Source organism: Channa argus, chromosome 1 (assembly GCF_033026475.1).
Source record: "Channa argus isolate prfri chromosome 1, Channa argus male v1.0, whole genome shotgun sequence".
NCBI classification, from domain to species: Eukaryota; Metazoa; Chordata; class Actinopteri; order Anabantiformes; family Channidae; genus Channa; species Channa argus.
Window position 1 is genome coordinate 40,167,696 of NC_090197.1, and position 23,123 is coordinate 40,190,818.

Here is a 23,123-nt window from a genome sequence, read left to right on the forward strand (position 1 = left end):
CTGTGCTCCTGTTGAAAGTAGGACCATTGTTCTTACTTACTTAAACACAATTTTAAAGATGGCGTGTGTGCTTTTGTAATGTAGTTCCTAGTGTACTCCAGACTTCCTGAACAGAAAGTCTCACTACGGAGAACTATGCTTTGCAGTTAAATTGTTAAACAGAACACACTGGGTGCCTCTACATTTTCAACATTATTAATTTAAAAAAAATTCTAAACAAGGCATATCAGCAAGGTTGTGCATGTGCGTTAACAGATGATAACTGCCACAGGAAGCAAATTTCACACATCTTCACAGTAGTGCAAACAAACAAGAAAAACACAGGTTTGTATTTTGCAAATGAAAATAGATGCAGTTGTCATCTTCATTATATTTATCATCAGGTGTGTTAACAAATGTGCTCACAGTACACAGCTTACAGCAGGTCTCCAACCGCCACTGCAGCTGACAGCTTCACATACACTGACACCCACCCGCAAGCATCATATCACAGAATTCTTACCCATAGATACATCTCTGTCATATATTATGTAACATCTGCTAAAATATGTGACTCATGGTACAGTCATCCTCAGCACAGACAGCGATATATCGACACACACACACACACAGACACCGCTTCTATTGTGAATATACCACTGCTAGAGAGAAAGAAGTCAGTGTAAGTAGTCATCAAAACAGTCATAATGCACATTGCAAATGCCAGATGATTTTGTGATTCTGTGTTTTTGCTTACAGACAGTAGAGGTGTCATGTTAGATGTCATGTTAAAATTAAACAGTCTGTAGTTTCTGCATCTTGTCACAAATAAGAAGCTTCTCTGACTAGAGAGTCTTTGTGGTAATTGTGGTTGTCCTCATAAAAGCAGTTTTTATCAAATTCCTTCTTAGAGTGTGAACACTGAACATCTTCCACACACTGGACTTTGGTCCATAGGATATGACTCCTCAGCCTAAGATGTTTTTTTATTTATTTTTTTTTTTGCTGATTCTTATCCATTGAAAACATTCAAAACATAACCCACTAAAAGACACATGATTTCAATCCCAGCATATTTGTATATTTATCTACACTATATTGCCAAAAGTATTCGCTTACCCATCCAAATAAATGAATTCAGGCGCACAAAGCAAGGTCCATAAAGACATGGATGAGTGAGTTTGGTGTGGAAGAACTTGACTGGCCTGCACAGAGTCCTGACCTCAACCCGATAGAACACCTTTGGGATGAATTAGAACAAAGACTGCGAGCACTGTGTATTACGTATTTCATAAACACACTCATGAACCTCGTGGTAAGCCTTCTCAGAAGAGTTGAAGCTGTTATAGCTGCAAAGGGTGGGCCGACATCATATTAAACCCTAAAGAACTGGATGTCACTAAAGTTCATATGGGTCTAAAGGCAGGTGAGCGAATACTTTTGGAAATATAGTGTATAACAAACAAATGGCCCTTACTGCCTGTAGCTTAGTGCAGATAAACACCATCAATACAAAAACTCCTATACTTGTTAAAAGACAAACTTCACCTGCAGCTACTTTTTATTTGGACACACCACTTTTTTGCTTAGTAAAAGTATTTCATTTCAAACCCACATTGTTATGGTTGTTAATACTACAGTGTGATTGCATAAAAAAAATTCCTCTTTCACATGTCTGCAGTAAAAATCTATTTTAAACAGGTCCTTATAATTCACTTTCTTGACCGTGAAATGAACAAAGCATAAAACACAAACCTTTTTAAAAATGTGTTCACAGAGACAGAAACAGAGCTGGAAACAAGAACTAACAGAGGGACGTTTAGCAGTAAAAGCTGTGTTTTACATTCCTTTCCCTAGCTGATTGAGAAAGGCTGCTCAGGGCCGATCTCTGTGTCAGGAAAACGGCTTCTCTTTGCTCATCTTATGGTGCTACAAACCATTTTTGAAACTCTCTTTACAGACACTCTAACGACACTACAGATGAAGGGTGTTATACAGCGGTGACAGGTCTAGTTTCTAGGTATCAAAAAGTTTGTCTTTTAATAAATAAATTAGATGAATACCCAGTTCAGTACTAAAAGGTGACATCTTTGTTCAGGTGCAAGTATATGCAATAATCATTACAAAGCTATCACTAAAGCATCACTATTACCAGAATGAACAAGCAATTGGTTTCAAAAAGGCATGTGATTGCAGTTTTACCTATAGTATTGCATGCATTGAATTACATCCCTGCTGTATTGTACACTGGCTGCTACATCGATTGGGAGTGAAAGGTTCTTTTCCTCCGGCCATAGCAACAGAAAAATAAAAAATATATATTATATACATGTCACCCATCTTAACAGAGAATAGAATTTTTTTTCGCCTCTAGATTTCATCTGACACGAGTATTTAGTGCTGTGGGAATGTTTTTTCAACAGTAGATGATTCACAAAGTTGCTCAGAACATCACTTCAGAGTTTAAACTTCCTTGTGCTGCTTTTCTCCTCTGCCATCTGTTCTGTAACCAAGCCATGTCTCCAGGTATGAATGGAATATATTTTAAAAATGGGTCACAAATTGACACTGCATTTGAAATAAAGTGAAAAAAATCCATCTATAGATAACACAAGATTAAAAACAATTAAAATTAATGAAAATTCATTGGTAATTCAAGATTCAAAATTCAAAAAAATTGTGTTGCCTTGTTACAGCTGCTCTCTGCAAGAAATGTAGAAAAGAAAGGAAAAGGATCTTAACCAAAACCAAGGAGAAACCACATAGACAAATAAACAAATACAAACTACTGAAATACAAAGAAACACAAAATAAGATAGATGAGTCAAATAATATTTTACCATTAAAAATAAAATAATTTAAATAATGTAAATAATAGATTGTCAATTTTGACCATGCAGTCGGCCTCCTTTTTACAGAAGGGGGATGAGTTGAACCGTTTAATAGCCACTGGGAGAAAGGATGTCCTGTGCTGTCCTGAGCACTTGACTGTGATCAGTCTCTGGCTGAAAGTGCTCCTCTGTGCAGCCAACACGCAGTGGAGTGGGTGAGAGGGACTGTCCAGGATTGAGAGGAGTTTGGACAACATGGTCCAGCTTGTCCAACTTGGTCCAGCTTCTCCCCCAGAACAGAACCAGTCCCTCCTTATTAGTTTCTCCAGTCTGTTACTGTCTGCCACCTTCATATTGCTGCCCCAGCAAACCACAGCATAGAAGATGGAGCTGGCTACCACGGACTCAAATAACATCCGCAGCATGGTGCTGTAGATGTTTAAGGACGTTAGTCTCCTTAGAAACTACAGCCTGCTTTGTAATTTCATGTGGTGCTGTATTAACTGACCAGTCCAGTTTATTGTCCAAGTGGACACCCAGGTGTACCGTATAGGATTGACAGGAGTCCTGGACTTCCTGAAGTTGATTTTTTTTTTGCTGATGTTGAGCTGGAGATTATTGTGCTCACACCAGTTAAACTGTCCAACACTGATCGGTACTCTGTGATAACCGCACCCTGGATACATCCTACAACCGCAGAGTCATCGAAAAACTTCTGAAGGTGGCAGGACTCTGAGTCGTAACTGAAGTCAGAGGTATACAGGGTGAAGGAAAAGGGAGATAAAAGTGTCTCCTGGTAGCACCCGTGCTGTAGGTCACAGTGACAAACAGTTCTGCAGGCGGACGTGCTGGGGTCGGTCCGTGAGGTAGTCCACAATCCAGGCAACGATGGGGGTGTCAATGAGCATACACTTTAATTTCTCGCTCAGCAGGACAGGCTGGATTGTGTTAAAAGCAGTGGTGAAGACAAAGAGCATAATTCTTACAGACCCCTCAGGTTTGTCCAGGCTGGTGTTGATGCGGGGTAGCAGGTGGATGAGGGTATCGTCCACTCCCAGTTGAGGGTGATAAGCTAACTGGAGGGGGTCCAGAGATGGTTTCAACAAAGGACAGAGGAAGACCACGACCAGTCTCTCCAACACTTTTATTATGTGAGGGTTAGAGCCATAGGTCTGTAGTCCAGAACCCTTTCGGTACAGGTACCAGGCACGATGTTTTCCATCCCACAGGCACCCTCTCCAGTCAGGAGTCTGGAGGCTGGAATCTGGCTGTGAGTGTATGACGTTGCGTGTGCTGTCCATGGAGGCGGAGGGGGTAATATAGATGGCGATCAATATGGCGTGTGACAATTCGATGTCAGGGCAACAGACTCTTTCTTTTACAGTAACATGACCAGTATGACACCACATGTTGTTGATGTAGACGACCAGGCCCCCTCCTTTCCTCTCTCCTCGGATCCGCCCACATTTTGCTGAAGCCATCGATACTGATGCATGTGTCGGGCATACTGTCCTACAGCCATGTGTTCGTGAAATACATTAGACAACACTCTGGAAAGATATTTTCCTTCCTCTCTAGTGTAGTCAACTCATCCACCTTGTTCCCCAGAGACCTCACATTGCCCATAATCAGAGATGGGAGAGATGGTAGCTTGAATTTTCTCACCCTCACTCGCCAGTTTTCTTTCCCACCCCTCCGCTTAGCTCAGCAACTTTTTTCCTCCTTATTTTGTCCGGGATGTTTAAAGTCAGAATGAAACTTTAATTCATGGTGCCGGTCTGCTGCAGCCTGATCAGCTGTTTCCGACTCTAAACAAATGAGCCGGCTCCAGCTCCAGCGCCATACAGCTGTTGCGCGCTGGTCACAGCTTGAAGCAGAAAAGGTTGACCGATAATAAAAACAAAGATAAAAACTCCCTCCAACCACAAGTTCAGAGTGGCTAAGCTTTACACAACAAACTAGTTACTTAACCATACAAAGAAATATGAAAAGGATAAGTAAATTAAAAGAACTACACCAAAAGAATGAGAGCAACTGCAACAGGCTGCGACTTGGCTCACGCCTGTGCACTCAACTAATAACTAAGGTTGGGAGTTTTCATGTCCTTGGTATTTTGATAGTTTGGGCCTGAGTAATTCTCTAGCGGTCTGAAAGTGAACCTTGCATATGCCACCATTACGCATTACTGCGTGTAGAAACAAATGACTGTGTTCAGACTTAGATCACTGTCAGAGCACTTGGGGGACAAATAGTTACAGAGTTATTATTACTGCTGCTTTGTGACTATCATTGTAACTGTTATTGCCACTCATGGCAACACACTGACATCAGTTCAATTTTAGGATTGTGGTCCACATGGGAGTTATATGGCAATATGCAGCCCCAGTTCTTGTGTTGAGAACTCATATCAAACACTTAGGTGCTGAATAAATCTCAGAGATATATTTTTAGATCAAAGATAGAAATAAACAGACTCACAATGACCCACACATGCATACTGCAGATGTGCGTGCGCATATGCCCATCACGCCTATGCACACATGCACTCTAATGGACGCACACACTATAGTTACTCTGCACTACTTTTTCATAATCGTCAGTTTCTCACGCAAGTACTCTTTGTTGAAGTAGTTTATTCCAATGATCTCTGTCTTCTCTTTTTTCCAGAGTGGTCTGTCTCTGTGGCTCACTGCTGGTGTTGCTTTAGGCTGAAAACAAAACACAGGAAAGAATTTGTTAGTCGTGCTTTGCCTCTTACACAGGCAGATCCGACAAGACAGGGCTTTTTAACCACAGGGAACATCAAGCCCACAGGGGAGAAAGATATCCAGTTTGTACTATGCTCGATCTCTGGGAAGTAATCCCATTTACCTGTAAATCCATGTCTCATGCTATTCCTAATAAAAGAGAGATAGCAAAATAAACAAATTCCTTTTTTGGAACCTAAAAAGAGAATTGTGCAAACATATAATGCTGTATTAGTCAGTAATTTTATACCACAATCTTTTCATAATTACAGCTGTCCCTTCTATCTGTTGGTACCTAAATTAAAACAAAGGAGAAAGATATGTGCATAAACCCTCGTGTTTAAGGTTCAATAATTACTATTTTGGCCTTTATCTTGAGCTGCCAATTGTTTTTCATGATGACAGGCACAACTCTAGACGCAAGCACACTACATTTAATTAAAACAAAGAGATGAGATGGACTAAAGCTCATGCTAAGCCACATTCAGGGACTTAGGAAAGCAATTTTTGTAAGATTTATCTTGAATGGCCTTCTCATTCTACAAGGGCGTTACAAAGGACAGCTGCTGATCTTTGCAACATGTAGTAAAAATGGAAATATCAGCCTTCAGAGTTACTGTCAATTATTCAAATGTCACAACAGAAACCCCCCAAAATAATGCCCAAATTATACAATACCTCTTTCAACTGCTTTTTGCATAATTGCTACTCTTTTTAACTTGTGTATTTATGTTGTAGTTTGGAAATGTTTTCACCTTAGTGTGAGCCTAATCCTGTCTGATTTCACCATAACAAACCAAATCAAAGACACATTTATTAAGAATCCCATGTGTGGCAATCGGTGTGAGCATGAAATGAGAACATGTCCCACAAACAGTGCAAACAATTCTACCATTTTCATCACAGTCCTTGTTAAAATGCATTCTTCCTCTGTGTCCTAATTGGAGCATCACCAGAAAGCACACACACACTTCCAATGCTGAGATGATGAGAGAAAAAGAGAGGGAGGCGTGCTCAGGCACCCTAGCTGTCAGCACCTATCCTGGTAATGGTTGTTAAAACAGTAGCCTCTACACCCTGTCTGCTCTGTCAGGACTCATCTAGTGCTTTGGACTCTCTGAGGAGTGTGAGGGCATGACCCTAATAGCATGTTTTGTTCTCTAAAAGGGAACAGGTAAAGGCATTGAGAGAAGTAAGAGCAAAAAGAGAAGGGGGTCAGAGCAAAAACAGTTTGAAATCTAGGAAAGTCCTTTTTTAGGGGGTGGGGGGTTTGGTGGCAGCATTACTGCCTTTAATGGACATAGCAGTTTAGAGAAGACAGAAGCATAGGAGAGAGAGGTGGTATGACATGTAGCGAAGGTCCTAACCCAGATTCAAACCCATGATGCTGAGGTTATGTGGCATGCACGTTTATAGTTGAGGAGCTTGAACCGACAAATGTTGCAATGACTATGTAGGTTTAAATTTACAAATTGTACTGCCAATAGAACATCACTTGCAGATAAAGATTCTTCTAAGAGGAAACTTGTTGCCTTTGGATTCAGCTTTGTATGTTGACAGAAAGTTGCAGATTCCAATTCCCGCCCCTGTTTTTTTTCTATATTATTGTTTTAACATTTTCCCAATAAGAATAACATGGTGGTGAAAATTATGGGACATTTTTTTAAAAAGCATCAACTCAGTGTTTTCTTCTCTTTATCAGCATCTTTCACAAATAGTTCTTTTCAGTAGTAAATACTAAACATGTGTACTAAGAGTTCACATGGACAGGATAAGTTGAGGAATAGTAGACAAGATGACAACTAATGTGTGAAAGTAGAAGTTGATGAAGGTGCTGGTGTCAAAAAAGAGAAAAGGTCACAGAAAGTGAGTGAAGGGGGTTGTTAATAGACTAATCCAATAATCTGTCCAGGGCCACACATGGGAATGTGAGATTCACTGTTTGAAGATCAGTGTGGGCAAGAGAGAGCACATGTGCCTCTTTGTAGGAAGCGTCTGTGAGGATATGAAGGTCACCCTGGGCCGTGGCAGTTGCTAAGGTAGCAGAGCTACAGTATGAGTCATGATCCACCCATCCCCACCCCCCAACTGCCCTCACCTTATTAACATGACAGACAGGGATGCTCAGGGCTGTGTTTGTGTGCATGCAGAGATGGTGTGTTTGTGTAATTTTTGGGCAGAAGGTGTGAAGGAGGTAAACACGACTTAGTGCATCTGTGGGAGACTAGGGGATCCTAATGCATAGAGGATGCATAACCTCACACCTTGCCTCATGCAAGGAGAGGATGCACACACAATGCAAACACTTGCACTGCAAGCTATCAAACTCACTCCCCCCCCCCCCCCCCCCCCCCCCCCTTTGGCTCTGTCTGTCTCTTAGTGCCTTTCCCTCTTTAATGTGCATTAGTCATTTTTGTAGCTTGTGTGTATGTGAGTGTGATAGTAATGTTGAATAATTACCAGTGTGAGTAGGCTAAATGGATTGTCCCCGGCCTCCACATCATACCCTTGGGGCCTGTGTTAACATCATACACAAGAACAGACACAACGCACATAAATACGCATAAAGCCACCCTATAGGTCACACTTGTGTAATGATAAAGCAAACAGAAAGCAAAGGCCACCCAGAAACTATTATAAAGATAGTTAAAGTTGCACAGTTTCATTGGTCAGAAATACCACTATGCTGACAGTTCCCATTGAGTAGACTGTACTTTATTGGTTGCTTTGCTTATTCATGTAGACTCCAAGGAGCTAATTAGGATGTTACTTGTTTTATTTACTTTTGCTCAATTTTATGCATGTACTGTATTTTTTTACAAAAAACTTTTTGGGGAGCATAAATTTACTTGTAGTCATTGCCATCATAGCCTTAAAGATATTCTGTACTGATCCTATAAATTCTCTGTTTCGTAGAGTCAGTTGAAGCATATAAAAACAAACAAACAATATAAGCCGTCTACAGTTGCTGCTACTGTCACTTTTGAATATAAAAAAATATTTAAATCCCTGATGACCTTGTTAAAATTTTTTGTTAACCAAATGTGTAGATTTGTATCTTATTTTCTATTGGTACTTGGAAGATGCATTATGAGCAATCTGTTATTCAAACATGTACACATGCAATGCAAATACCACAAGCACATAAATGAGAGTATAAAAAACAATAAAAGGACATTACTAGTATAAAAGAAACCTTTCAAGTATTTGCAGAATCTAAATGCCTAAGTTTACTATTTTCTGCTTTGGAGGTGGCTTTTTAGTTTACCCCTACTGTATATATAACACAAAATGGGATTAGAAATCATCTGCTGTACATATATGAGCAGTCATATAGTTACCAACAACCTCTCAGCATAGCAACACTTGCCAGATTTTAACACTGCTTTAAGGCTGCAAAAACACATTCAACTCCTGTCTGCTGTTTTACGATCATACATTCATTTAGCCATTTTTTTCCCCCAATTAGTTTTCAAAAACACTTGAAACAGGAACCAACGTGGGGAAATTTCATCTATCTTTTTTTTGTCTATTGGCCAGCTAAGTCCATTGGCTTAATTGCAACACACAGTAAACTGTGAAAATGTTCTGCCAAGTTTATCTAGTTATATATCTCGGTTGTTATCAACCACCACAGGTCCAATTACAGCAGCCAGTCTGGAGCGACTGTGTTGAGTCTGCAGCGATTCAAATGACCTGCAGATGACTGTTTATAAAGCAGATGCACAGCACAGATAAGAGAGGCTGGCAGATTCATCCAGCTGTTTGAAGAATAAAAAAAATCTGTTGTTGTTTTATGACAACACATTCCTAGTGCCAACCATCACACACACATAACTAGATGCAGACACAGACACACACAATTTTCATGGATGTTTCCTTAGCGAGAGCTAATCCCCTGCTGCTGTCAGACGTGCTTTCGTCTCCTCCAGAAAGCTCCTTATACAAGCCAAAGCTCATCCTGTGTCAGTGTGAGTGTGAAAGGACACATACACAACCCACAAAAATATAGATATATATACACATGCTGTACTAAAAGTTATGCTGGAATATCTGTATTTTAAAAATACAGATTTATATACACACATACTAGGTAGGGTGGAAAATGCAACCACAAGGGGGCACAAGCCAGTGTCTTCTTTGAATGTTGGGACTATGACATGGAAGGCTAGAGAGTTAGTTGACATGCAGAGAAGGAAGGTGGAAATTTTGTTTGTCCAGGAGACAAGGTGGAAAGGTAGTAAGGCTCAAAGCTTAGGAGCAAGTTGTTTTACCATGGGTGGGATAGGAAGAGAAATGGAGCAGGAGTTATCCTGAAAGAGGAGTTTGCAAGGAATGTTCTAGAGGGGAAAAGAGTATCAGACAGATTGATGAGTCTGAAATTCAAGGTGTGATGTTCAGTGCTGTTAGTGGTTATGCCCCACTGGTAGGATGTGAGTTAGAAGAGAAGGAGAAATTCTAGAGTAAGTGAGATGAGGTGATTCAGAGCATCCCTAGATATGAGAGTAGTGAATAGTGCAGATTTCAATGGACATGTTGGTCAAGGGAACAGAGGCGATGAAAATGTGATGGGCAGGTTTGGTCTTCAGGACAGGAACAGAGAAGTGAAGAGAACAAGAAGTGGTGGAAGTTGAAAAAAGAAGGATGTTGTGTAGTTTTCAGGGGGGAACTGAGACAGGCTCTGGGTGGTCAGGAGGTCCTTGCAGATGACTGGACCCCTACAGCTAATGTGATCAGGGAGACAGGTAGGAGGGTACTCGGTGTGTCATCTGGTAGGAGGAACGTGAACAAGGAGACGTGGTGGTGGAACGAGATAGTTCAGGAGTGTATACAGAGAAAGAGGTTAGCTAAGAAGAAGTGGGACACTGAGAGGACTGAAGAGAGTAGACAGGAGCACAGGGAGATGCAGTGTAAGGTGAAGGTAGAGGTGGCAAAGGTCAAACAAAGAGCATATGAGGACTTGAATGCTAGGTTGCACACTAAAGAGGGAGAGGTGGACTTGTACAGGTTGCCAAGGCAGAGAAATAGAGATAGGAAAGATGTGAAGCAGGTTAGTGTGATTAAAGATAAGGACGGAAACAGGTGCCAGGAGTGTGATAGGAAAATGGAAGGAGAACTTTGTAGAGTTGATGATTGAGGAAAATGAAAGAGAACAAAGAGTAGAAGAGGTGACTGGGGTGGAGCGGAAAGTAGCAAAGATTAGTAAGAGTGAAGTGAGGAGGACGTTGAAGAGTATGAAGAGTGGAAAGACAGTTGGTCCTGATGATATACCTGTGGAGGTATGGAAGTGTCTGGGAGAGGTGTCAGTAGATTTTCTGACTAGTTTGTTTAACAAGATCTTGAGGAGTGAAAGGATGCCCGAGCAATGGAGGAGAAGTGTACTGGTGCCCATTTTTAAGAACAAGGGAGATATGCAGAGCTGTGGCAACTACAGAGCAATAAAGCTGATGAGCCAAACAATGAAGTTGTGGGAAAGAGTAGTGGAAGCCAGGCTAAGGGCAGAGGTGAGCATTTAAGAGCAGAAATATGGTTTCGTGTCTAAAGGGGACAACAGATGCAGTATTTGTTTTGAGGATGCTGATGGAGAAGCACAGAGAAGGTCATAGGGAGTTGCATTGTGTCTTCGTAGATTTAGAGAAAGCGTATGACAGGGTGCCAAGAGAGGAGTTGTGGTATTGTATGAGGAAGTCTGGAGTGGCAGAGAAGTATGTTAGAGTGTTGCAGGACATATATGAGAGCTCTAAGACCGTGGTGAGGTTTGCTGCAGGTGTGACAGAGGAGTTCAAGGTGGAGGTGGGTCTGCATCAAGGATCAGCTCTGACCCCCTTCTTGTTTGCTCTGGTGATGGCTGACAGATGACGTTAGACAGGAATCTTCATGGACTATGATGGTTGCAGATGACATTGTGATCTGTAGTGAGAGCAGGGAGCAGGTGGAGGAAAATTTAGAGAGACGGAGGTTTGCTCTGGAAAACAGAGGAATGAAGCTTAGCCGCAGCAAGACAGAATACAATCAGAGGAAACCAGGTGGAACGGTAAGGTTACAGTGAGCAGAGGTGAGAAGCTGTGCGACTTTTAAGTACTTAGGGTCAACTGTTCAGAGCAACAGAGAGTGTGGAAAAGAGGTGAAGAGGCGAGTGCAAGCAGGTTGGAATGGGTGGAGAAAAGTGTAAGGTGTGTTGTGTGATGAAAGAGTATCAGAGACAGTGAAAGGAAAGGTGTTCAAGACGATGGTGAGACCAGAGATGTTGTTTGGCTTAAAGACAGTGGCACTGAAGAAAAGACAGGACGCAGAGCTGGAGGTAGCAGGTAGCAGAAGACCAAAGAGGAGATTTATGGATGTAGTGAGAGAGGACATGAAGTTAGTTGGTGTAGGAGAAGAGGATGCAGAGGACAGAGTTAGATGGAGGCACATGATTCGATGTGGCAACTCCTGAAAGAGAACAGCCGAAAGGAAAAGAAGAAGAAGAATTCTATTTTCTAAGGGTGGCAGGTCTAAAGTCACGTTGGCAAAGCTATGTCTACTCTGTAAACAACCCAGAGATATGAACATAACAATTACAATGGCCTCTTTTTCATACGTACCTGCTCACATTTCTAAAATTACACACAAGCGAGCATACAGTATTCAAGCAAATACAAAATACAATTTGTGTAGCACAACACGTAATCACACAGCTTGTTTTTAAAGAAAGTAGAGTGGTTTAAACAGGCCTATACACAACTTACATGCTGCAAAAGCACTAATGCGTACAGACAGGCCTTTCATAGGCCCTTGAGTCCCCTTATTTCTAAAACTTGCAATGTCTAAGATGTAATCTACTGTGCTTTCTGTGCTGCAGCCACAAAGTGTTCATGTGTGAATGCATCAGTGCGCTCACACTCCCCTGTCAGCAGAAAAGTGACACTTGGCAAAATGTGCTGCACAATACCACATGACAGTGGCATTATTTGGTTTCATATTGTGTTGTAATACCCTTCTGGGTTACAGAGACCAAATGGTAACAGACATTTATGTAGGTATGGGTAAGATATATGAATGAGAGCCTAAAGCGCTGTCTAACACATATCAATGCATTCGTATTGTGTTTCGCCTGAGCGATTGGGTGAAGGCAGAGGAAGTGAGGTCAATGAGGTGGATTCTTCGATGCTGTTCCGTGTTTCCCATTGGATCGATGAAGCCGTGCGACACAGTTGGCAAGACTTATTTTCAGAACCAATGTTAACTCTCACAAGCCCAACAGAATTTGGGGGGCTTCTGCAATAAATCTGCAAGTGCTCAGGGCTGTTGTATCGTTAAATCACTTTAAAGGCTCAAGTGATATACACTATATTGTAGGTCTACATTAATATTACAATATACATTAACGTTGTTAAATTAAAATAGAAAAGAAATGCAATTTCCCCATCTAATGTGATCTGACAAATTGTATGTGGAAATACACAGATTACTATTTGAAAAATTACATTTCTTTTTTCAGCTTTTGTGCTTCAGCAGTTATTTCAATCAGGCAACACAGCCAGTGAAGGATATTTCACCTCGTCACCTTGAAAAGCTCTTTGGCTGCTTTGACTCTATGTTTAACATTGTTTCCCGCTGCATGATGAAATAATGTTGGGTGAATTTTGATGCATTTGGTTCAATCGGGGCACATACTGTGGGCATTGTCCTCTGTATGTTTGCATTTATCCCTTTGCTTCCATCAGCAGTGAAACCATCAATAAACAGCAGGGTGCCAGTTGTATTGACAGCCATAACAGAACCACCACAATGTGTGACAGATGAGGTTGCACACTTGGGTCATGAGTTGTTCTTTTTGTTTCCACCGTTTTCACAGGGGTTGATTTTTGTTTAATCAGTCCATTCAGTCCACTTCACCAGTTACATACAGTTGATACAGTTGTGAAGTGCAACTTATCCTTTTTGTTTCAGAGGATGCCTTTGTCATCGAGAGGACTTGCTGCGCAATTCTGTAAAGATTTTTTCCCATGTTTTCGCTATCACGGAAGTATAACATCTTAGCTACTTGGGCAAAAAGCAAGTGGTCTAAAATGCTTAATGTCAAGCCCTGTTAGTTTAATGACACAATTCCTGATTCTGACACAATTCCAAAATCTGTTTAAATTACTAAAGCTAAAATGGGGTATAGCAGGGGGACTTGAGTGGTGTACAAATCTAAGTCAGACAGTATAAAGTTTAAAAAAATATTGTTCTAAAATCTCTGAATCGCCATGTCTTTGTACATTTGCATTACCACTAAAGATTTGCAGCACCGACATCTTAACATTTTTAACATTTCCTTGACCAAGCATTTTGTGATGAAGAAATGTGTCACCCAGTGGGGCGGCATGTCTAAAGTTATCTAAGGCCTTCATTAAGTCGGAAATAATTCTCCTGAACTCAACTTTCTCAGGTTCACTGTTAACAGATATTCACACAGATTCTTTAAAAAGGACAAACTGGACTCTACAAAGGTCCTTGTGTTTTGCCAACTTACTTGTCCACAATAGAAAATGTGGGTCTATTAAAAGAAAAGATTTCCAGCAATTTGGTAAAAATGTTGGTATCCCACACTTTATGGAATTGTTAAGTTTAAGGTTTTGGTAAAGTTGACACAGATCACGTTTTTGTAGAGCTGCTCACATTGAGGCAAAATTGTATTTAGATTACAGCCCGCAACTTACAAGTTAAGCACAGTGAACGTATTGTGTACTTAATTAATATAAACGGTGTACCTCCACAGTACCAGCAGTATAGATACATATTTGTTGTTACTTAATAACAATAAACAAACTTGGGGGAATACCGGGGTAACAAGATGAGAATAAGAAAAAAATACCTAATCATGTGAAGTACACAATGATTCTTCAGACAGTTGCTGTAAGTTACATTGATAAGACAAAGAGGGTGAAAGTTTCATCTGTAGTACAGATCAGAGATTGTAGTAAAGTAAGTAAAAATGATTTTAATAATAATAATAACTTTAATCATAAAACACTTATAGAAAAAACTACAAAGTGCTGTACAGTAAAAAGGGAAAATTTAAAAGTAAATAAATAAAATTAGGGTAAATATAAAAAATCGAAGAAAAACACAAAGTAAAAATAAATCAAATGACATACATGGAAGATACTATTTATACTAAAACCAGAGTCTGACATCTCAGGAAAGGCAATTTGAAAAAAAAAAATTTAAGATGGGGCTTAAAAGATGACACTGAGTCAGACAGCCTCATTTCCTCCGGCAGGTCACTCCAGAGTTTTGGAGCCATGATGGAAAATGCTCTATCCCCCTTGGTTTTTAACCGGTTGGAACAGACAACAATCCACTGTGTGATGATCTTAAGTTTTGTAATGGCACATATGGGATTAAAAGATCAGAAATATAAGACGGAGTAAAACCATACAGTGCTTTATAAGTAATCAATAAAATCTAAAAATGTATCCTAAAATAAACAGGGAGCCAATGTACAGATGCAAGACAAGGAGTAATGTGGCTGAACTTCCTGGTTCTAGTCAGGAGCCTAGCTGCTGAGTTCTGAACAATTTGTAGGCGTTTCAAGTCCTTTTGATGAAGTAAGGAAAATAGGCTATTGCAATAATCCAGATGAGAGGAGATAAAAGCATGAATAATATTCTCAGTGTGATTAAAATTTAACATAGGTCTGATTTTTGAAATATTCCTAATGATGACAAAAGCATGACTGGAGTAGTTTAGTGATATGATGCTCAAAACTCAAGTTGCAGTCAAATAAAACACCCAGATTTCTACCAACTGGCTGATTGAATTTTAATAAAGGCATTAAGGATGGCAAAATAGTACTGGAAATATTTTGGGGTCAAATTATGAGAAATTCAGATTTAGTTTAATTGAAATAGGAAAATTTAGGACAGCCAGTTTCTAATATGGGACATACAGTCTTGTAGAGAACTCAGCCTACTATGGTCCATTGGAGTAACAGGGAGATACAGCTGAGTGTCATCAGCATAACAATGGAATGAAATGTGTCATCATCATAACAATGGAATCAAATGTGTCATCAGCATAACAATGGAATCAAATGTTCTGTCTTCATCATCCAAGTATTGATCCTTGGGGAACATCATACTCAGAGGGAGAGGGATGACATATAATTGTCAATGGAAACACAAGGTTTCCTATTTGAACTATATGAAGCAAACCAGCTTAACACTGTGCCCGATATACCCACCCAGTGTTGTTGATACTTTAAGATCAAACACGCTACACACAGCTCTGCAATCAAATTAGTTTAACCAATTTGTAGCGGGTAAACACATAAATTGGTGTTAAGGATACACTGCAGACTGTCACTGTCATATCCCTTGCTGGAGCGCTGCAAGTTCAAATTTACGGACCACAGTGTCTCTGGGCAAGATACTGAACCCCTAACAGCCCATTTTCCTCCCCACTTGTGCAGTGCCGGTCCAAGCCCGGTAGAAATTGGGGAGGGTTGCGTCAGGAAGGGCATCCGCCGTCAAACCTGTGCCAAATCAACATGCGGACAATGATCCGCTGTGGCCACCTGTAACTCATGGGATAAGCCAAAAGGACAAAAAACTAAAAAACAAACTGCAAGTTCAAATTTATCTTATATGTAAAGTTGCTGTCTCTCAAATGTTCTAGTTAGATAACATTTTTGTTCTCATGTAATATGATTATACAATTATACAAATATATGTATACTTTGTATTTTAATAAATATAATTTAGTTTTTACCAGTGAGTGCAAAAGATTGCATCCCTTTATTTTGAAATAATATCAACATAATATTTAGTGAATTTTCAGTCCTTTTTTGCGATAAGTAAAAAATAGTCAAGGGGTGTTTAACAAGAAATTTATAATATAGAAATGAAAATGATATCTGCACAAAACTTGCATCATACAATCTATCCTGGAATAATTTTAACCCAGTCTACATGGCATAATTGTTCCAAGACTACCAGATTGCTTGGTTGTCTGCCATGTACAGCCTTCTTTAAATCCATCCACAGGTTTCCAACACAAGTCTGGAGACTGGGAAAGTCATGGTAAAACATTATTCATCACCTTATTTGTTTTAAACGATCCTTGAATTGACTTTTCTTTTGTTTTGGAGCATTGTCTTGTTGAAGAATGCAGCGCCTCTTAATTTTTAGCTTTTTGACTGATAGTAGGAAGTTTGCTTTGAAATCTTCAGATATTAGGCTGCATTCACTTTTCCTTCCACTTTATGCAGAGCTGTAGTGCCTTATGCAGACAAAATACGCCAAAATGAGCCCCCACCAAGTTTGATGGTGGGCATGATGTTCCTTTCCTCATGAGTTTTTTTCTCTACACACATACTTGCACAATTTTTGACCAAATAATTTAACTTTGGCCTTTTCAGACCACCAAATTTCATTTGGTTTGTTTACATGCTCCTTAGCATCTTCCAAACTATCCAGATTTGTCCAGACTACCCATGACAGTGGACATGGGACTTTTTTATTCCAGGTGCCTCTAATGACTGCGCTAGACCTCTACTCACTTGATAATTTAAATTAAGGTGATGAAAGAAACATTCTTTTGTTTTAGTCTTTTTGCCATTTTAAAAGGGAGAAATCTTTTCACTCAACTGTAATGTATCTTAGCCTTATCTCAACAAACTGACCTTCATTTGTGGACCAATTAGCCCACAATGCAGTGTATCTGACATACATCATAATTTACATACAAAATAATATAAATCTGCTCATATAATAATTTGGAGTTTGGAGTAATGTTGGCTAAACCAACAGCCCTGCCATTATTTACTCTTTGTCCTCATCCTTCACTTTCTGCCTTTCTCATCCTTGGTATCGCTGTTGTTTTTCTCACTACACCCACCACTCTGTCTAAGAGTTAACTTGTTTGCAGAAGTTTGGAGTGTGCAGCTCAGACAAGTTATGCTCTAGGGTGGATAAACAACGTCAGCTGAAATGCCTCAATTCCTTAAAGATTCTCTACAAGACAAAGAGCAAAAGTAAATGAATTAGAGAGTTGCAGCTACGAAATTGTATCCTGGAAAATTAAATTTCATATTACTCAGTTATTTTTTGCGTTTAATTTCCAACATTTTCAATACAAAGAGACACATAAAAATGCATTGTCTGTAACCATGCTTCCAGCTATCCTATGGTAAATGCATGAAATGTAACTGTTCTATATCGCACTTGCTTCATGACGGTACATTTATTAAAGTCAATATAAAAATGACCAGGCCTTTTTGTGTGCTTCTAATGCTTTATGAAAAAACACACTGCTTCCATTATGCTGTCCAGGTCTGCTTTTTACATGGCTCTGAGCACTTTCACCCATTTAGTCAGTCTCTGCCTTTTTCCTGTGTCATTGTTAATGAAGCAACTACAAATACTTAGGCTACAATTGTATTGTTTTAAAAACACTGCCCAGGTCATCACTACTTGAATTCCAGCTCAACCTGTTTGTTCAGGTGATAGTTAGATATAATTTACTATTGGTGCTTTGATTTATGAGAGAGGCGGGGTACACCCTCACACTCAATTCACACCTACACAACTTAGAGTTACAGTACCAATTAACGTAACATGCATTGCTTTGGACTGTGGGAGGCAACCAGAGGAGAAGAAACCCTCAAACCCACGCAAGCCCACAGAACATGCAAACTCTAAAGTGAAAAGTAATGGTAGGCCAGAGGTGCAAACCCGCATCCTTCTAGCTGTGAGGCGGCACCACTAAGCACTTCACCATCTTGTACCCTGATTCATGTTTTTTCCCTAGTGAATGCACACTAGCTGACAATGAGTCCTAAAACATGTAAATCATTTTATGTTTTGGTTCCTTTGTCTTAAGATCTGCAGATTTTCTGACCGGTATTTTAGTTAAATGCCTGAAATAAGGTCTGTAGTTAAGGTTGCATTTTTTTTAACAAGATGTCATCAAATAATATCCCATTTATGCTTTTTTGTAACGTGAAGTGATGTGTCTTAAAATTGGTGGTTGCTAACAAGTGGCTAAATGAGTCTACAGCTGTTTCCAAAAATCCTTAAACATCATCATGTCAAACACAGAGATTACAGTGTTAGTGATACAGGGATGTCAGCTCAGTAAAAAAATAAAGATTTTAATAAAGATGTAGGAGTGCTGAATGAAATTTCTAACTAAAAGATTAGTGGTGATGATATTGACGATATGTGAACTAGGTGTAGTTTGTTTATACTTTTAACAGTATCTTTCTGCCGATTGTGTCTAAGTTTCAAAAATCAGAAAGGGCTGTTTATCAGTAAAGATTATTTTGCGGAGCAACATGTATATGGAATATAAACTTCTGATTATCATGGAGCTTATTTTCCACAGTAATCCTAATGCTAATGGAAAATCCCATTGCCAACTCCTGAATAGTGTGACGCCATCTCACAGCCTTCCTTATTTTTCTCCGTGTCTTTTGTGTGTCTTTATAATCTGAATGCTATGAACTGTAGAAAAATAGGATGAAGGCACATACTGTTGAACAGTATTTCCCCAAAGGTAATGATAGTGTTGCACTCTTTTCTTGTGTCAAGTGCCCGTGACCGTGAGAGACAAGTTCAAACAATAGCCTACTGCACTTTAAAATCTGTACATTTGCTGCATAGAGTGATTTGATTGAATGTGTGTCCATTCAGCCATCCATTAAAAATACTAAATTGTCATACTCACTTGTTCTGGTGCTTGGAGCCATGGACGTGTGCATGGTACTGCTCGATGGAATTGAGGACGACACTGCAGACACTGCAGGAATAACTGCTGCGCAGGCCTGAGAGAGACACAACAACACATGTATGGTGGTTACTGTGAGGGCACTTTTAAAAACGATGGTTCCTTAAATCCTGTCATCATCATCATTTGGATCATCAGCTACAGTAGCACTGAGACCACGAGCAAAAGTAAAACAATTTGAACTGACACCAAGTAACTGTCTTATTTTTACACTCTGCAGTGTAGGGTAATTTACCTAATTAGAGTGCATCTGGAAAAGATTTGATTAGACTAATCATAAGCAGTAAGACAGCTACATTTTTAGATCATTAGATCACTGCCTTCTTCTAGTACCCATTGGTGTATGCGTGAAACATCAACAATAGGGTGAGAAGAATTAGGACACTGGGGGTAAGAAAAGAACAGTGCAGTGGGTTCTGTGCAACTGGGTTTCCTGTGTACAGCTTTGTCTGCATGCACATTTGTATTATGTTGGTGAATGTGTGCTTGAGATGGTGCGACTTAGACACAGATGTGAACTAATTAGAGGGTTTGCAGGTGGTCGGGATGAATACCCAAAAATAGATTGAAGAAGATTGAGATACTGACAGAGTCGGGTGAAGAGAGATTGGGAAGCAGGGTGAGTGGTAGGGGGTGGTGGTGGTGGGGGTTAGGTAGATGGAACAATTGAAAATAGAAAATTGTGATGTGTATAAAAAAAATGAAATCAGAGATTTCAGTTGTTACACTGCAGCAATAACATAAAATGCATACTGGAGGTTCATGACAACAGGGGTAACTGATAATGATGATGATGTATGTCCAGGTCCAAAAAACATCCTATTACATGAGTAAATCATGGCCACACCGATTTTAAAAGGGCAGGGAAAGCTCTCTCTATGTGGATAGGGCAATCAGGAATATGACATAATTGGCTTTGTATTCTCTTCCAATAAAGTGCTATTTTTGTTTTCTCACATTTTGCACACAGCAAAACCATCAGTGCAAAACTTGAATGAGATCGGGGATGAACAACTTTGACACATTGAGTTGTATGACAGGGCTGTCAAAAATTAATTGCTTGATGCCCCCCTCCCTCCCCCCTCTCTTCTTTATTTTCATTTTTAAGTGTTGAATGTGGAATCTTGCACGTGTTTTGTCTCTGAAGTATGGTGTGCTGGCCTGTGTGTGGGTGCCCTTTTCTTTGTAGTCATTACTGTCCTTGAGATTTATAAGTTGTCTGTATATTCCATCACCTTTTGACCTTCGGTGGAGGTAATTGGTAAAGTATGTTGGAAGATGAAGTTGTAATACAGTTAGGAGTGGTGGGAGGCCATTTCGACTTGGCTACAGCTGCATAATGTTGCATATTTACTCCCTGTTGTGTCAGAGTCTTTTTGTCTGTTTCAGTGGTGATTAAGGACAAGCCGTCATTTACAAGAAAGCCATGACTGAATTAGTTGACTGGAATAATCACTGTCTTGGCTTAAATGTTGATATTTTGCATCTATTAAAACCCAATAACTAAGTCTGCATTTGTGAAAAAAGAGAAAAATACAGATAGCACATTCTCTTCTGCCAGAGTGTCATTACTTGTGTTCTCTTTTAATAAAAAGACCATTAATTGGAAAAGAGATAATTTGAAAACTAAAGAAATTATAAGTCTCTTTTCCCTTCTCCCTCTCTTTTCCTTCCCGGTAATTCTACTCAGAGAGGTCTAATCTTCTATACATGATTGAGTGTTTTATGTGCAAGTGTATGTGTGCACACATAAAGGCAGCTTCCCTGCTTTTAGCTTGATTAATGTCACCTCCCCATTGCCAGGTCGAGCACCACTGATGTACAATAGGCTACATTTTTGGTTTGTGCCAGAAGATGTGCGTTGGTGGCAGTATTTGTAACACGCAAACACAAACATACTTGCACACATGGACATATGCACAGACACTGCGGTTTGGTTAATAAAGCAGCTCTGGCATAAAACCATGCTGAGCTGTAATCCATTTTAATTACATGTAGGGAATGTATGTGTGCAGTGCTAGTGACAGCAGGCAGTGCAGGGATGTGAATGTTTTTTTTTTTTAGCAAGAGCAGTATTTGTGAGGGTGTTCTAAGCCTTAATTACACAAAAAGATATGCCGGGGAGAGCGAAAAGAGGGGGTGAGATGAGCTAAGACAGTGGGTGTGGATCTGTTTGTGGCTGTCATTTAACATACAGAGCCTTGTGGCATTACTGGCACCCCTGCTATGGAGACACCTAAATGCTCATCAAAAAGGTAATAGGCAACATTTTGTGCATAGAAAACAAACAAACAAACAAAAAAGAAATTTAATATCCCTGTTGCAAGACATGTAACATCTTCCTTCAGTTTAACAGCCTGATATATTTTACCTAAGCATAAGGCTCATGGCTCATTCCATTAGGACACAAACCTTGCCAAAGGCCAGCTACTGTTGATTTGTGTTTCTTGTGGGATTATTGTGGGTTGGCTTTAGCACGCAAAGGGTGGAAATAAGCCTTGAGCACACTGTCCAGCCATCACTGAACATCAAGTTACATAGGATAATGTTAAGATAGTTATCTCTATTTTCCACTTTCTTTCTATGGGACAGCCTGCAGCTGAAAATATCACTGTAAGGTATTCATCTGTAATTATATTCACTGTGGAGGCAAGATAATAGTTTACAGAGGCAGTTTACTACCACTACAGCCTTTGTGCTGTGGCACTCCATGCGCTTTGCAAGATTAAAAAGGAACTGGATCCAGAAAGAAGCCCATTGAGATGCAATCAAAACCAACAGTCTGCTGCGATGACTTGACAGAACGTCCCGAAGGAACATATCACATATACCATGGCAGAGATTGGTTGAAAAACAGATGAGAGTCAGATTGAATCCAAATGGAATTCTACCAAGCAACAAACCTTACAAGACGTATAGAGAGTCTAATTAGTTTTGTAGCGATTGTGACAGTAATTGGAAAGATCATCTGTTTTAGACAGTTATCACGCATGCAACAAACTAATTTTCTGTACAACTGCTTTTAAATAAAATGACCAGACATTACAGCGTATTCATTTGTGTTGTTTGTTCACTGCCTCGACTAATTGATAATTGTGAAAGGTAATTTTAACGAATCCGTAATCAAGCTGACTATTGTTTTAACCAGTGTAATGTAGGTGCCAAGATTTCTAAATTTTGCGACTGATATGAAAATCTTTCAACACAACGTTTGAATATGTTGGTTTGGCAAATGCAAATATGCGTTAACCCTTTTCATATGACTGGAAATGTCAAGCAGCTTTATGTCATCATTATGAAACATGTGATAATGTTATAGTGTAGGCATTGTATCACCTTATTAAGTATATTTACAATATTTACACATGTAAGAGATACAGTGAAGCATTAGCATTTATTTGACACCTGATAAGTATAAGTCCGAAAACTTCGGTCCCTTTAACAGGTTTTGGTCTTGTCATCAGTTTCCCATTATCTCTGATTCTTTCACTACTAAATCATTTTATTAAATACTTGTATTTACAATTTGGTTGGTATTCAAGTTTCAACACCCAGACCTGCCATGTTGGTACTACACTTACCCGGACTATATCTTGTTTAAAAGTGCAAGTGTGCGTTTTTGTATGTTTTCCTCCTATCCCATGACGCAGTGAGGGCTGTTTCATAGTCGATTCTGTTTCTTAACTCAGGGACAGTCATCAATTATACACAGTTCTTTCTGCTTTGGTACTTATCCCTCTTATGGGTCCACACACACACACACACACGCGCGCGCGCATGCGCGCGCGCACACACTCCAGTTGTAGATGCT

At 39.7% G+C, this 23,123-nt stretch overlaps 1 protein-coding gene across 5 annotated transcripts in view; it reads right to left on the reverse strand.

The window, feature by feature from the left end:
- Positions 1–308: 308 nt before the first annotated feature.
- Positions 309–23,123, reverse strand: part of zgc:171482 (zinc finger protein) — a 51,821-nt gene continuing 29,006 nt past the window's right edge. For 2 of the 5 annotated variants that reach the window (XM_067520117.1, XM_067520131.1), the window contains exons 6-8: positions 19,253–19,349; positions 8,018–8,072; positions 309–5,518 (exon numbers count right to left, since the gene is read on the reverse strand). In XM_067520117.1, the coding sequence (XP_067376218.1) occupies positions 5,390–5,518; positions 8,018–8,072; positions 19,253–19,349 (281 nt within the window). In that variant the 3' untranslated portion in view covers positions 309–5,389. The other 3 variants (XM_067520141.1, XM_067520123.1, XM_067520150.1) reach the window with 3 other exon arrangements.